General features: G+C 38.8%; 1 protein-coding gene across 3 annotated transcripts in view; it reads left to right on the top strand.

Moving 5' to 3' along the window:
- Positions 1 to 13,439, top strand: part of PHIP (PHIP subunit of CUL4-Ring ligase complex) — a 121,452-nt gene that overhangs the window by 90,139 nt on the left and 17,874 nt on the right. For all 3 annotated transcript variants that reach the window (XM_076333122.1, XM_076333121.1, XM_076333120.1), the window contains 6 exons: positions 382 to 506; positions 705 to 787; positions 8,429 to 8,540; positions 8,753 to 8,814; positions 10,328 to 10,483; positions 12,448 to 12,568. In XM_076333122.1, the coding sequence (XP_076189237.1) occupies positions 382 to 506; positions 705 to 787; positions 8,429 to 8,540; positions 8,753 to 8,814; positions 10,328 to 10,483; positions 12,448 to 12,568 (659 nt within the window). The remainder of the gene's footprint in view (positions 1 to 381; positions 507 to 704; positions 788 to 8,428; positions 8,541 to 8,752; positions 8,815 to 10,327; positions 10,484 to 12,447; positions 12,569 to 13,439) is intronic.

Here is a 13,439-nt window from a genome sequence, read left to right as displayed (position 1 = left end):
CTATTTGGCATCTTAATATTAAAAATAGTTTGGAAACTAACTGAAAGAAGATTCTTGATACAGATGTTTCTGATGTTGTGCTCTTAATATTTTAAGATAAGGGAAAAAAATTAATAGTCAAATGAAATCAGACCTTAAACTGTACTTCTTTTTCCATCTGCTTGAGCAGATGAGGTGGTTACACTTCATAGCAAAATATTTTTCAAACAAGTTACATTGTGAAATAATAGCTTGTTTTGAAAGACTAAATTTCAGATACTTTATTTTGACTTGTTCTGGCAGAGATCTGGTCTTTTCAGTATACCTGTATTTTCACATTTCAGAAAGTTATTATAGTCACCTTACCTTCAGTGGTGGTACATAACATTTTGTTTATTCCAGGAGCAAGAGCTGATGAAAATAGTTGGGATTAAGTATGAAGTGGGATTGCCTACTCTCTGCTGTCTTAAACTAGCTTTTCTTGACCCTGATACGGGTAAACTAACTGGAGGATCATTCACCATGAAGTAAGGAAAGCAATATTATATTCAAATTGGGGGCTTTGTTGCTGGGGTGAGGTTGAAAATTAGAGATACCATTAATGTCACATCTTGAGCTTTTGCTTTTGAAGTGTTGAATTCAAAGTGTTAATTCTTTCTGTAAGTGCTTTACTTTATGCTTTTGCTGTTTTATCACTTAATAGTTGTGTGTTCTGTTGTAATTAGGTACCATGATATGCCAGATGTCATAGATTTCCTAGTTTTGAGGCAGCAGTTTGATGATGCAAAACATAGACGATGGAATATAGGTGAGTTGTGTGGGGAGTTTTTGGGTGTGTGTTCTTTTTTTTTTTCCTAAGTGTCTACCTATTTTCATGATAACTTATTAAAAAGTAGGTTACGGTAAATAAATCCTAATACTGTGCTGAAATCAGAGAATAAGCTCTGTCCATATTTGGATGTGGAGTCTTACTTTGTCCTTGACTGAAGCTACAGCAAGCAAACAAAATACTGAAGGTGATCTGTAAAAGAAAATGCAAAGAAAATCTCAGTTGTGTATTTGCAGAGAGGAATTAAGAATACTTTTTAGAAATATGGTGTTTATTGGTAACTGATAACTTACTGTAGCCCATATATTGCTTGTCTCTCTTCTTTGGATTGAAGGCCCTCTTCCAACTGCATTGCTACTAGAATTTTTTTTTTTCCCCCAATTTCTGGAATTTCTTCTGGAAATATGGAAACACCTCCGCCATTTGAAATTTATGATCTCTAGATTGTACAAGGATGTCGTGGTTTAACCTCGGCCAGCAACTGAGCACCACACAGCTGCTTGCTTACTCTCCCTGGTGGGACGGGGGAGAGAATCGGAAGAGTGAAAGTGAGAAAACTTGTGGGTTGAGACAAGAACAGTCTAATAATTGAAATAAAATAAAGTAAAATAGTAATAATAATGATAATTAATAATACTAAAAGAATATACAAAGCAAGTGATGCACAATGCAGGTGCTCACCACCTGCCAACCGATGCCCAGCCAGTCCCTGAGCAGCAGCCTCCCCGGCCAGCTTTCCCCAGTTTATGTACTGAGCATGATGTCACATGGTATGGAATGTCCCTTTGGCCAGTTTGGGTCAGCTGTCCTGGCTGTGGCCCCTCCCAGCTTCTTGTGCACCTGCAGCCTTCTCAGTCGGTAGAGCATGGGAAGCTGAAAAGCCCTTGACTAGTGTAAGCACTGCTTAGCAACAACTAAAACATTGGTGTGTTATCAACATTGTTCTCACCCTAAATCCAAAACACAGCACTGTACCAGCTACTAGGAAGAAAATTAACTCTATCCCAGCTGAAATCAGGACAAAGGAGAATGTCCTTCCCATCTCTTTATACTTGTTCGAATTCTGTTCTGAACCCCATATGGTTTAGCTTCATTGAAGTGTATATAATTATAATTCACTGCCGTGTGATGTGGGGATGTTTTTGATTCGTTTTACTTTGCCCATGCTTAGTTATTTCAAAGTGTTGGATACTGGAGAATGTCCGTGACAGGCATGTCTTCCAGTCAGATCTATTTCCTAGTCATCTTTTCCATATGATAACAAAGATCACCTTTCAACAATGAAATCTAACCAGGGTGAGAGAAAGCTGCATTATGACAAAATGATCCTCTAAGGTGGTGGGTTTTTTTCAGGAGGTCAGGAAATACAACTGTTCTCATTCAAAAGAACAGCCTTAGATTGTCCCCAAAACTTAAACGATTAAGCAAGTATTACTGATTCTTCAGAATTCAGGATGAACTCTGTTCCCCTAAGAGAGAAATTTGTGTATGGTACCATGTTTACAGAATTATAGGCACTGTTAAGTCCTTTCTGGTATCTCAGTATATTCTGTGAAGTGACATGCTCCTGAAAGTGAAATATTGATAGCCTTCCTTTTTTTTTAAAGCAAGTCTCAATGTTAAACACATTTTCTGTAAAGTAGCAGTGATTACTGTACCAACTCAATTCCTGTGGCTCTTCCATTGAGGAGCTGTGACTAGCAGGTACACAGCTGACTTGGCAGCATTTTTTGCCATTTCAGGCAAAGCATCATATAGGAGAATGGAGGATTTTAATGCAAGAATGTGATGGTGTTTCTGATCGCCTGTGTAGAAACAACTGATAGGACATAAGTTTCTGTAAATATGCTGCTTCCTTAGTCTGTATTCGCTGTTTTCAAAGTGCTGTCCTCTCCTAAGTTCATTGTAGCTAAGTATCATAGAATCATAGAAGTCAAAGGCCTTACAGAGGTCCAGATACATGACATCTGTCATAGAGTCATAGAATAGTTTCGGTTGGAAGGGACCTCTAAAGGTCATCTAGTCCAACGCCCCTGCTGTGGGCAGGGACATCTTGAACTAGATCAGGTTGCTCAGCGCCCCGTCCAATCTGACCTTGAACGTTTCCAGGGATGGGGCATCCACCACCTCTGTGGGCAACCTGTGCCAGTGTTTCACCACCCTCAGTGTAAAAAATTTCTTCCTTAGATCTAGTCTGAATCTACCCCCCTTTAGTTTAAAGCCATTCCCCCTTGTCCTGTCACAACAGGCCCTGCTAAAAAGTTTGCCTCCATCTTTTTCGGAAGCCCCCTTTAAGTACTGATAGGCTGCAATAAGGTCTCCCTGAAGCCTTCTCTTCTCTAGGCTGAACAACCCCAACTCTCTCAGCCTTTCTTCATAGGAGAGGTGTTCCATTCCCCTGATCATTTTCGTGACCCTCTTCTGGACCCGCTCCAACAGGTCCATGTCTTTCTTATGCTGACGGCTCCAGAGCTGGAGGCAGTACTCCAGGTGGGGTCTCACCAGGGCAGAGTCGAGGGGCAGAATCACCTCCCTCGACCTGCTGGCCACGCTTCTTTTGATGCAGCCCAGGATACAATTGGCCTTCTGATCTGTAGCCCTTCCCATGTCCACTGATGTAGTCACTCCATCATAGAAGGCCACTAGGTTGCTCAGGCAGGACTTGCCCTTGGTGAAGCCATGATGGCTGTCTCGAATCACCTCCCTGTCCTCCATGTGCCTTAGCATAGCTTCCAGGAGGATCTGTTCCATGATCTTCCCAGGCACAGAGGTGAGACTGACTGGCCTGTAGTTCCCCAGGGCTTCCTTTTTTCCCTTTTTAAGAATGGGGGTTTTGTTTCCCCTTTTCCAGACAGTGGGAACTTCACCGGACTGCCACGACTTCTCAAATACGATGGATAGTGGCTTAGCAACTTCATCTGCCAGTTCCCTCAGGTCCCGCAAATGGATCTCATCAGGTCCCACGGACTTGTGCACCTTCAGGTGCCTTAGATGGTCTCAAACCTGATGTTCTCCCTCAGTGGGCAGCTCTTCGTTCTCCCAGTCCCTGCCTTTGCCTTCTGTGGCTTGGGCGGTGAGGCTTGAGCACTTGCCGGTGAAGACCGAGGCAAAAAAGTCATTGAGTACCTCCACCTTCTCCATATCCTGGGTAACCAGGTCTCCCATTTCATTCTGGAGAGGGCCTACATTTTCCCTTGTCTTCCTTTTGTCCCCGATATACCTATAGAAGCTTTTCTTGTTGCCCTGGACGTCCCTGGCCAGATTTAATTCTGTCAGGGCTTTAGCTTTCCTAACCTGATCCCTGGCTGCTCGGACAATTTCTCTGTATTCCTCCCAGGCTACCTGTCCTTGCTTCCACCCTCTGTAGCCTTCCTTTTTGTGTGTGAGTTTGTCCAGGAGCTCCTTGTTCATCCATGCAGGCCTCCTGGCATTTTTGCCTGACTTCCTCTTTGTTGGGATGCATCGCTCCTGAGCTTGGAGGAGGTGATCCTTGAATATTAACCAGCTTTCTCGGGCCCCTCTTCCCTCCAGGGCTTTGTCCCATGGCACTCTGCCAAGCAGCTCCCTGAAGAGGCCAAAGTCTGCTCTCCTGAAGTCCAGGGTAGTGAGCTAGCCGTGTGCCCTCCTCGGTGCCCTGAGGATCTTGAACTCCACCATTTTGTGGTCGCTGCAGCCCAGGCTGCCCTTGAGCTTCACATTCCCCACCAGCCCCTCCTTGTTGGTGAGAACAAGGTCCAGCATAGCACCTCTCCTCATTGGCTCCTCTACCACTTGGAGAAGGAATTTACCATCGACGCATTCCAGGAACCTCTCGGATTGCTTATGCCCTGCCGTGTTGTCCCTCCAACAGATGTCGGGGTGGTTGAAGTCCCCCATGAGGACCAGGGCTTGTGAATGTGAGGCTGCTCCTATGTCCATAGAGGGCCTCATCTGCTCGGTTTTCCTGGTCAGGTGGCCTGTAGCAGACCCCCACTGTAATGTCACCTGTCCCTGCCTTCCCTTTAATCCTGACCCACAAGCTCTCAGTCGGCTCCTCATCCATCCCCAGGCAGAGCTCCATGCACTCCATCTGGTCATTGACATAGAGGGAGACACCCCCTCCTCGTCTCTCCTGCCTGTCCTTCCTAAAGAGCCTGTATCCCTCCATCCCAACACTCCAGTCATAGGAGCCATCCCACCACGTCTCCGTGATGCCCATAAGGTCGTAGCCCTGCAGGCGTGCGCACGTCTCTAACTCCTCTTGTTTATTCCCCATGCTATGTGCGTTTGCATTGAGGCATTAAGTTGGGCCCCCGATGAAGCTGTCTTACTGGCTGGAGTTCCTTTGTGCTGCCGGATAGTAACCTGAAGTGGCACAGCTGGATGTTAAAAGCTCTTTTATTTTTTTTTTTTAAATTGTTTCTCACCTGACTTTTCTGCCAGGAAAGATGAATTGATCTCCTGTCCTTTGGTGTACATCATGATATCCTTTCTTAGGATGTGTGCCTTAGCAGTAGATGTGTAAATTACATTATGCCATATTAATAGGTTCCATATCATCTCGTACTCTATGTTGTCCGAAAAGACAGCTAGTCTTCAATTCTGTAGGGAATTTGCTAAAGACCCTGGGCTTGTGATTCAATAGGAAATGTAAACCTTGATTTCTTCTTTAAAGATCATTTCAGTTTAAAGATCCCTTAAGAGACAAGATTGGTCAACATCTACTAATATGTCACCAAGCTTTGCTATTTCCTGATGGTTATGGATCTGTGGTCTTGTCCTCCTCTGCCATGCCATACATGTTTTCCCACAAGATCACAGCAGCAGTACAAGAATGACTGCCATACCTTGTATGTGAACAGCCTAGCCAGAAGTCATGTCAGCCATCGCGATAGAAATCCAGTAGAGGAGGGACTTTGAAATGTTACCCTTGCTGCTCTCAAGACTATGAGCACAGGTAGCATCTCCTTCCTGGACTGGCAACTGTATTTCTAGAAACTTGCAGTGTGGAATGAATCAGAGCTACACAAAAAGTAATGAAAGTGCCAGAACCGTTTATCAAGCCTTCAATGTAAATAATGTGAGTTTCAGGCCAGTATTGTCTAATACCAGCTTGTAACTCTGACGAGTGTGTTAGAGGTCATTCTTCTGTTCCTCTTTTGGGTGGTAAAAATAGTGGTAAAATAGTCTCCTTCTTGGAGACCATATGAAATGCTAAAGCAGAGATAGCACGGGCACTGCTGTTAGAACTGTTACAGCTCCTCCAGGAGCCTTCCAGAGTGCTACCCTGCTCTCTACATTGACATGGTGGAGATTTTACTAGTGTATGCTTATGTGCTTGGAACAAATTGTGCACTGTTTTGTTGCAGTGTGGAACACAATATGAAAATGTTCCTTGAAAGCAGATCATATTTTCTACCAGGATAAGGAGAAATGCCTTAGAACTGTACATGAAACTGCTCCTGAGTGTTTAACCACGTAATTCTGAAATCCCCAAGATTTATGTGACATACTTAAGTCTTGTGAACTTTCACCATAGCTCTTCTTCAACAAACTGATATTTTTTTCATGTCATGCAGTTGCTGGTTTGTTTTCTCAGGGCTACTGTTACTATCTTTTCTTGTTCCTCTATGATTTCTGGCACTTAGCCTACAAATCAATATCTTTATAGCTACTATTTGGAGAGTCACTGGATATTAAATTTTCTGACTCCACTTTAAGTCATTAAAACATTGATCTTTTAACCAATAACAGTCCTTGGTGTTTTGGTGGGGTTTTTTGGTGGTTTTTTTGTGGTGTGTTCTTGTTGTAGATTGGGTTTTGTTTGGTTTAGGGAAGAATATATGCTTATCTATGATATTTGTAATTTTTAATATTAAATGTATATTAATGTAGGAATCCTTTCAGAAAGAACAAACTTAGAAAGTTTGAGAAGTGACAGGTTCTTCTTTCTACTCAGGTTCTATTTATTGCATATCTATGTCTTATTATAGTTTAACTAGAAGATTAATACTTGGGCTAAAAGCTATTCCAGTAGGATTCCTGCAGCTTTGGCTGTATGTCTTAGGCAGGTGTGCATACCTGCCTCTTACATAGCAGCCACTTTAAGTTCAACGTACATTTTATATTTTCATCAAGCTAACATTATCTGGTGATACACAGTTCTGGAAAATTACGCTAAATCCTTCTTCTAATAAGAATTTTCGGTCTGCTGTCCGCATAGATGAGGTAACCCAGATAACATTGGAAAAATAGTGATTGAAGAGATTGTTCTGTGGGCTTTTTCAATCATGTTGTTTTCTGCTTTAGCATTCTATCCATAGGAATGCAGTGGCTCTTGAGAAATTGGAACTGGCTGCCAGTATACACTCCTTTTAAGTGGTTTTGATCTGTGTAATGTTCAGCCCCATGAAGGCAGTCACAGTTGTACCTACACACATTTCTTTGTAAAACTGATCACTAGGGAATGCTGTATTGGGAGACTGTGCTTTAAGAGCTCGTCAGAATGATTTGTTCCTTTAAAATAAAGCATCAGCCCTTATTTACATTTTTGATCTTGCATTTCAGATACTTCTGGTATACTTGGTTCTATTACATTCAGCACAATTAGGACTATTAATGGAAGCTTTGTAATTGTCCTAGAATTACTTGCAATCCATTAAATTAAAAAAAAAAGTGCAGTAAAGAAAGCAAAACATTTTTGAGAATATATTTACTTCCTATTAATTCAGACAACTTCAGCAAGCATTTGGGCAGAGTGTGGATGTATTGAAATAGAACAAACACTGCAGCAGTTGAGAAAGTGTGTGTATATTCAAATCCCATGAAAACAAAAATGTGCAGTTCTTGGAATCTCAGACTTAAATTACATTTGTTCTTGTATTGAGCGAACTGACTACGTCACTAAAAATTGTTTCTAAATTCTATGGCATGTGTTATAGAAAATGTTAGAATTTATGATGGTGTGTAATACGCGTATTCTCATGTGTAATTTTTTTTAGTAACGCTTCTGACTTTTTTTTTTTAGCTAGGCAAATGCTTTGCAGTAGTGAAACCATTTCAAGTCATAGTAATTTACTTTGCTAACCTTTTGAAGAAGCTTTAATAAGTTTTATTCTTTTATCAGTCAGATTGCCTATATAGTAAAGGGAATGAACCTCTGAGTTACGTTGGGGTAGCTGAAAAAGCACTTCAGAAACTAAGGAGGAGGAGCTCACCAGCATGTAAAATATTCCCCATACGAAAGTGTCACAGTGCTCAGTTACTTTAAGATAGCATTAGCATGTAGTGTTTAATGCAAGTAGATTTGAGTCTTAAAGTTATAGCATTGAAATGTCTTACCTTTTATATGAAATTAAAAAATAAACTCATATTCAAAGAATATGTAGATAGACTTGCAAATCATTAAATTTTTTTTAATGCCATATTAACTTCCATTTTGGTTTAAAAGCAGCCTTCAGAAAGAATTCGGTGATTTTTTTTTTTTTTTTAACTGAGTATGACTCATGTTTGCCTGTTGACGCTACAAGCGTTCAAAAGGATTTCTGTATTCAAGATCAAGCCAAAGGTATCTAAAAACTGCTTTTCTTGGGAGGAGTAAGGTGCCTTGTATTGATGAAACTATTTTGTGTTCTTACCTAGGTGATCGTTTCAGGTCAGTGATAGATGATGCTTGGTGGTTTGGAACAATTGAAAGCCAGGAACCTCTTCAGCCTGATTATCCTGATAGCTTATTTCAGTGCTACAATGTCTGGTTAGCAAATTTATCTTCAATCTTTTATTTTCATTAGTTATTTCATTTGAAGTACTGACTAAGCAACTAGCTTTCGTTAAATTCAGTCCTGCATCTCACTGTACCAGTTTATTATAATACTCTGTGGTATATAAATAAGTTATGTTACAAACATTAAATAATTACATTGTTGAAGCAATATTAGTAGATAATTAAATGTGGTTATTTTTAAGCTGGGACAATGGTGATACTGAGAAGATGAGCCCTTGGGACATGGAGCTGATACCAAGTAATGGTATGGTACATTAATAATATCATTTGCTTTAAGAGTGTATTTAAAGAAGAAAAAAACCGTATGGTGTTACCTAAATAATCCTGTTTCTCTTGCGGAGTGAGGGGAAGGCCCACAAACCAGTTGCATTTGAAGAACATCCTTAAATCAATTGTTAAAACTAAAACTGTATCAAGATAAATGAACTGCAAAAAAAAATACAGCCATACTTAGACAAACGAAGTGTATGTTGGAAATAGACAGAAATGTTACAAAAGCTTATAACAGATGATGTACAGTTAAAGTTAACTTTTTGTACAGTTAGGGAGGATTGAAGATAAACCTGTGCCCTATGTCAGCTTTGAGGAAACTGGCTCCTCTGAGACCTGTCAGCATGCCTGCAGACGTTCAGTGCACTGAGGATGCAACATGCGCCTGTGAGATAGTTTGATAATAGCAGGATTTGCTCCCTGTCTGGCCCAGCTCGTGTGGCAGATGGATGTGCTGCAGAGTGGACAGCATAGCATGGGCACTGTTCACAGACAAGAATGTAGTATTGCTTCTTTCCTCTGTTAGGTTTTTTTTGAAGACTTCATAAAAGTCTGGTTAAAAAACAAAGTAGAATCAGCATTTTTTCCTTGTGTTTTCTAGGAACGTTTGATAATACTGCCACTCATAAGTAACCATAAATAATTCTTAATTCTTTTAAGTTTTAAATGTGTTCATTTCAACTTTTCATTTTGGTTCAACCCTTTTTTTAATGGGTACCTCTTCATCATAAGTAATATACAGATGTCGAGTGATAACATAACTAAAATAATTAATTAAAATAGGCAGATAACCAAAGCTGAACCTGATTTTTTTTGCTGTATCCACAAATACTGACTTTTGTTACACCTTCCTTTAAAAAAAAAAAAAAAGTTGTTGTTAAAGAGGAGCACTTTGCATCATACTCTGAAAAATCTCTTGTTACATTATGAATTGTCAAAGTGGGTGGGTCCTCAAGAATGCTAGGGCGATGGCGCTTCTAATTTGCTTGCTCAGGAGCTATAATTTTAGCATTTGACTTCACAAAACCGTGACAAGGTGGAACCACTACCTGGAGAATGTTTTAGCGCCACATCAAAGTCATTATCTTAAAATCCATCTGAAAATCATCGACCATTCATTACCAAAATCATTTATTACCAAGAATTTTGGGTTTAAAAAAAAAAAAACAAAAACTACAAACTTTAACTGTGATAAAGGAGTGTCTTAGTTGGTTCTAAAATAAATTCTACAATTAGTTATTTGGAAGAGGATAAATCTTGTTTCATGGAGGACTTGTACACCAAACTGCATTGTAAGGATTTAAATTTAACATACAATGATATACAGAAAGGATACTGGGTGCATCCAAAATGTCTTTGAGCAAATCAAGAACTTAGGCATTTGTTTCAGTTAGTAAAATGATGTTATATATCTTTGAATTACAGGTATATGTATTACACAAGATACAAAGATTTATGTTTTATTTAGTTTTCATGTTACATTCTAGCTGTATTTCCAGAAGAACTGGGAACTAGTGTTCCTTTAACAGATGATGAACGTAGAACACTGCTCTACAAACCTCTGGATGGAGAGTGGGGTTCCAGGACCCGAGATGAGGAGTGTGACAGAATTATTGCAGGGATAAACCAACTCATGACTCTAGGTAAATCCTGGATAATACGGGAAATGTTTTTGTGTTATGTTTTTCAGACTATGCTCACGTGTACTTCTGCAATTACCAAAATTAATGTGATAAAATACACCTTTACATCTTGATTAACTGGAACAAAACTTTCTCATTGCACATTTTTAATTTTTTCATATAGTGAGTACATATAAAACCTAAATTTTCTCCTGTTTTCAAAGGTAACTATTGCTTTTTGGTAGATAATTTGACATATGGTAGGGGTTTGGGTTTTACATGCTAAAAACAAGTACTTGATTTTTTTACTTTAGCTACCAGAATCTCTTGTTGGGGTTAAAATTGCAAACTTTATGATGGAACTATATTACGGGCAGATAGTGGAAAAAAAATCTTACATACTTACTTAGAGAATGGATACCTATGTGTAGATTTCCCCTGTATTAGCCTTTTCTATTTCCCGTTTTCTCCCCCATATTGCCTTAGTTGTGCAAAATGTTGAGGAAAAAGTAATTGATTAACTAACGAAAAGCTGCTTGGTATTTGATTGTAGCGCAATTACTCTTTACAGGCAGCTTCTGAAAAGATAGTTGTTAAAAGGTTTAACACATCACTGCAACATTTACACGATCAAAGATGGGTGTCTGAGATGGAGATCCATCAGTGAAATACAGGCTGAATCATAAGTCTTTTGTATATTTTGTGATGAGCAAACTGTTAAGTCAGCAGTCTTAAGTTTTGGGGTAACAGTGGTCATAAATTAAAAATATAAGTTGTCACAGATAAGGGGGTTTTTTTAACTTATTTTTGAAGTACTTGAAGCAAGGTAAGACACATTTCAAAAAAGCCAGAAAACTCTTAACTCTCGAAATACTTCTGATACCTAAATGTCCCACATTATGGCTTCTTCAGTGACATACTGCATAAGCAGCTTCCCTTTGCTTCCAAAAGAAAGGAAATATCCATACAGTGTAGTAATCCAAACTACAGAATTACATTAAAAAAAATTGTGAGGAAATTTTAGTTGTTTTCACTGTGTCATCTAAGAGTAATGGTTTTACATTTTGCATTATGTTGTATGGCATACTGCTTAGTTTGGGATTTAACTATAGCATATGTGGTGCATATCGGTTAAAAGTAGCAGTTGCTAGAACATTCATAAGAGTAAGTAAACAGCTTTTAGAAGAAGAGCAGTCTGTTTAGCAACAACGTATTTTCTGCTTTTAAAGACTTTTGAGAGAGACTTTAAAGGTTTTTTTATGTTTTTGTATTACGGAGTTTTCCCTTGAGGTATAAAATGTTAGAATGACGTATCTAAGCACTCGATGCTTCTAAGCACAGGAGGAAAAAATCCAAGTTTGTGTAGGTGCACAGACTTAAATTGCTCAGCAGTCTTCTAGCATTACGGTGGATTGGTTTTAGAAGGCTTCTTTGCTGTTAGGTAGGGATTGGAGGTTGTGTTTCTATTTTATTTTGAGTGTGGATTTTCCCCATATCTTAACGAGATAGAAATAGTACTGTAACTTTTATGGTAAGAATGTAATGCATTGCTTTGTTTGAAGATGGGAGAGTGGCAATATAAAACCAAATTAAATGAGCCTGTGTTGTAAATAACAATACTGAATTGCATGTCTTCATATATGTATAATTTATACATTTAAATCTACTTTTCAGATGTGTGTATTTTGCATGCGCTTGCCATGTCTCTGAGGAGGGTGGTGCTTCATGCACAACAGAATGGGTAGTCACTGCAGTGATTGTACTTACAGCATACACCTCAGCAAGCACTTTTATGTGTAGAATATCACAAATTGTTCAGAATATCTAGAGTAGTTACTGTTGTTATTTTTGGGAAAGTGCTATGTGTTTCAAACATGAAGAAATAGCATATGTTGCGGGGGGGTGAATCTTGAAACTGCTAAGGGACTCTTGTGGTATATAACTTTGATTATTTATCTTTTTTTTTTTTTTTTCATTCTGTCTAGATATTGCTTCTGCATTTGTGGCACCTGTGGATCTTCAAGCTTACCCAATGTATTGCACTGTTGTGGCATATCCCACAGACCTCAGTTCCATTAAACAAAGACTGGAAAGCAGATTTTACAGGTTAGATCCAAGTCTCAGTTCCTGCTGTAAAATACTGCCGACCATATTTTTGGTAGCTCTTTGTCTTGTAATACCCAAGTAGGAGATGGGTACAGGTGTGTGCTTTCCGTTTCTCCCAGCTTCTGTCCTTGAGCTAGGTTTCCATTTTATAAAACTTTAAAAAGGATTGAACATCTCTTCTCCAAAATGTATTTTAGAATTACGTGGCATTCAGATTCCTGCTTATGCAAATGACTTGTTCCATGTGAGATTCAAATTGCAGGACCAGAGACTAGGTTAGTAAAATGACTTTTAGTCAAAAGGATTAAGTTTACACTTTCTAATTTAAAAAAAAAAAAAAAATCTGTTTTTTAATAAGAGAAACATTAGAAATATTTCAAGCGTTTTTATCCTAATGCGCTTAAAAATAATCTTGCGTTATCACTTAAGAAGCTGCACAGAAAATAGCATGTTGAATTATTGGCTTTGAAATTCTAAATTGTTGGACAGCAACAAAATTAAGTTTTACCTTTTTGACACTGTTTTGACATTTTCCTAAACTATGATTGCAATTGCTGTATCTTTTTGCAGTAAATATCACCTATGTAGGAGTATGCTCCTTTAAATTACTTCTGTTTCCTTTGGTGGTTTGGATATTTCTGGTTTGAAAAATCAGTGTCCCTCTAATACTTGTTTTGAATAAACATGGATAGCATTTTGTTTTGGGCCAAACTTCAAAGTTAATTTGTAGTACTTTATGCATACTAACTGAAGATTGAATTCTAAATTAAAATAACTTTTTCATTTAAAAAAACCCTGTTTTTTACACATTATAATGCAATAATGCACATTTATTGTTCCATGTTTCTTGTGTGATATAAGGTAATCCAGC

The sequence above is a fragment of the Aptenodytes patagonicus genome, chromosome 3, assembly GCF_965638725.1.
Source record: "Aptenodytes patagonicus chromosome 3, bAptPat1.pri.cur, whole genome shotgun sequence".
Classification (NCBI taxonomy): Eukaryota; Metazoa; Chordata; class Aves; order Sphenisciformes; family Spheniscidae; genus Aptenodytes; species Aptenodytes patagonicus.
The sequence above is the reverse complement of the archived record's forward strand: the minus strand, read 5'-3'. Positions and strand labels throughout refer to the sequence as shown.